Genomic DNA, 2,750 nt, shown 5'->3' on the forward strand with positions numbered 1-2,750 from the left:
CTAGCTGCAGCCACAGGCCTCCACCACCATGTCTGGCACGTCCGTCTTGACCACATTGCCGTTGCGGTCGAGGTAGAGGAGAGAGAGAGGCCTCCGGGCAGTGGGGACACAGCAGGAGGTACCCGTGGGCCAAAGGTTGTTGGCTTTGAGGAGGCTGAAGACAGCAGAGTGGAAGGAGGCGGCAATGCCCGGGCTGCCGGCCAGGTGGGGCGGGCACTGCCCGCTGCAGTAATTCAGCTGGTAGCCCTCGGGCTGCAGGATCCAGTCCCGCCAGCCGAGTTCCTGGAAGTCGACGTAATGGTCCCGCCGGCAGCACAAGGGGGTCTCGGGCTCACAGGTCGGGGTCCTCCTCCTGGTCCGGCCTGCTCCGGGCTCCCTGGGCCGGAGCTTGAGTTCCAAGAACGGCCGCCGCTCCCCCGCCGTGTCCAGCAGCCGCGGAGCCGGCGGCGGCTGGCGGGCCGTGCCGTTGCCGTCGGGGGCGTCGCAGTCCACGCGGAGCTTCAGGACACCCGGCGCTTCCGCCCGCAGGCCGCTAGGGGGCAGAGCGAGGGCCTGCCAGCCCGGGCCGCGCACGGGATGCTCCGCCAGCAGCGCGCGGGACCCCGGGGGCCTCCTCCGGGCGCCCCATCGGAAGAGCCTCAGGCGGAGCGCGCCGGGCCGGGTGGGGGCCACGTGCAGCCAGAGGCGGGCGCGGAGCAGGCGGGCGGGCGCGGGCGGCGGGCGGAAGGTGAGCACCGAGCTGCAGGCGGCGGGCGCCGAGTCTGCCCGCGCGGTGGGGGACGGGAGGAGGAGGAGGAAAGTGAGCGTCCCGAGCGCAGCGCGACCCCCGACCCGCCCGCCGGGCCCTGCTCCGCCCGCAACACCCCCCTGCCAGGCTGCCCGCCGCCTTCGGGAGAGCAGAGTGCGCCCGGCCCCAGTGCTCGCAGCCACTCCCTCCCCGGATCCTCCTCCTCCTCCACCCGGGCCGCTCCCGCACCCCATTCTGGCGCCCCCCGCCCCGCGCCCCCCGCGGCCCGTCGCTCCCGCACCCACCTGCGACCTCCGCAAAGCTGATGAGCTCCTCCCCGCGCGCGGGCTCCGCGCTCCGCGGCTGCAGGCGGCGCAGGGCTCGGCTCAGCGCGGCCCGGGGCGGGGGGCGCGGGATGTGGGGGCGGCCGGGCAGGTGCAGCCCCTCGAGGATCTGCTGCTTGGCCAGCTCCAGGACCAGGGCTCGTTCCACCTGGGGCGGCAGCGTGGGCCCCCCGCAGGAGGGACACTGCGACGCGGCCGCCGGGCCGCCCCCCAGGGCCCACAGCAGCCCCAGCAGGAGCGGGACGTCGGGGCGCCCCATGCCCGGGGAGGGTTGGGGGGAACCGGGCGCGGGTGGCGGCTACTCCCACCGGGCTCGCGGGCCCGGGCTGGTGCGGGGACTCGGGGAGGCGGAGAAGGGGCGTCCGAGGCTTCCGCGGAGCCCACGGGGTCGCCCCTCACGACTCACGTCTGCTTCTGACCTGGTGCCTCTTTAGAGCAGCGCGCCCCGGGCTCCCTCACCTAAGCGGCCGACCCGGGATTGGCCCGCTTAGCTGCCCATCAGGCCCCTGCGGGCGGGTGGCGGTCCCCCTGCACACCCACAGCAGCTCGGGTTTCACCCTCTGGCCCGGGTCACATTGAGCTTGAGGTAGGGGCGTGGGGAGGGGGGTGGGCAATGTGGACTTGCATGATGCAAGAAAGAGGAAGATTTCACATGCTCAGGCCCCAGGCGTGGGACCTGGGGGAGGGAGAGCCATAGGATAACGGGGGAAGGGACAGGGACCCCCAACCCCCGCCCCAGGCCTCCAGTCCTTGGAACTGGCCCAGCACTCCCCTCCCGTGGCACCTCCTCCCAGGAGCTGACTGTGAGTGCCAGGGAGCACTGTTCTGGGAGTCTCAGGGCCAGACACTTGGCTTCTTATTTCTAGCATTGGAGCTGGGAGAGCGGGTGAGGGGTTGGGGTGGAGCAGGAGGAATGGAGTCCTCTGGCCAGTGCCAAGGTGGCAGTGCCACGGGGCACAGAAGCCACCTCTGACCCTGCCTGTGCTGGCGGCCCAGAGTCCATCCAGCTGGACGGGAGCACCGTGTGGACGAGGAGTGGAGCCCGGTCGTGGGGATGGGGTGAGGTGGGGTGCTGGTGGCACGGAGCGGAGACTCTAGGGGAACACGGAGAGGTGGGGGTGATGCAATCCTGCAGCGGGCAGAGTCCATGGAGCCTGGCAGGAGGGCATGGGACCTGTACCAGCTGCCCGCGCGCCTCTTGCAGGGGACGCGAGAGTTGCCTGCATTTGGGGTGCCCGGGAAGGCGCGCTCCTGTCGCTGGGCAAGGGGAGAGGTGAGGGCTCTGCAAAGCAGAGCAGGGAGCAGTCACAGGGCTCCCGACCCCTTAGCACGCCTCTTCCAGAGCTTGAGCTGGAGACCCTCCCCGCCCCACGGCCCCCGGGGTGGGCCTCGTGCCAGCTTTTTGCCTCGTGCTCCAAATTTCTTCAGGATGTTGCAGGGAAAGGAGTGTGGTTCGGAAAAGGGCCCCTAGTGCCTTGTACTCCCTCCACCCCTAGGTAACTAGCTGAGACCGTTAAGAGAAGACACTCACTCCGGTGCACCGGGCGCGGCGGGCGGCGCGGACGCCAGGTGGCAACCGAGGCTGGACCGCAGTACCGCCAGCGGCCACCGTGTGGCAGTGTCGAGCCGCTGGACCCGACGTTGCGGGGCGGATGGTCCGTTTCCCAGGGAAGGAAGGG

The 2,750-nt window shown here is 71.3% G+C and overlaps 1 protein-coding gene across 1 annotated transcript; it reads right to left on the minus strand.

Annotated features, from left to right (window-relative positions):
* INHBE (inhibin subunit beta E) lies at positions 1-1,330 on the minus strand. The gene is made up of 2 exons (XM_004601947.2): positions 1,033-1,330; positions 1-761 (listed from the first exon to the last, which is right to left on the minus strand). Exons 1-2 carry the CDS (start codon positions 1,328-1,330, stop codon positions 1-3), a joined length of 1,059 nt encoding a protein of 352 aa, XP_004602004.2.
* Between the last annotated feature and the right edge of the window lie 1,420 nt (positions 1,331-2,750).

The sequence above is a fragment of the Sorex araneus genome, chromosome 2 (genome assembly GCF_027595985.1).
Source record: "Sorex araneus isolate mSorAra2 chromosome 2, mSorAra2.pri, whole genome shotgun sequence".
Classification (NCBI taxonomy): Eukaryota; Metazoa; Chordata; class Mammalia; order Eulipotyphla; family Soricidae; genus Sorex; species Sorex araneus.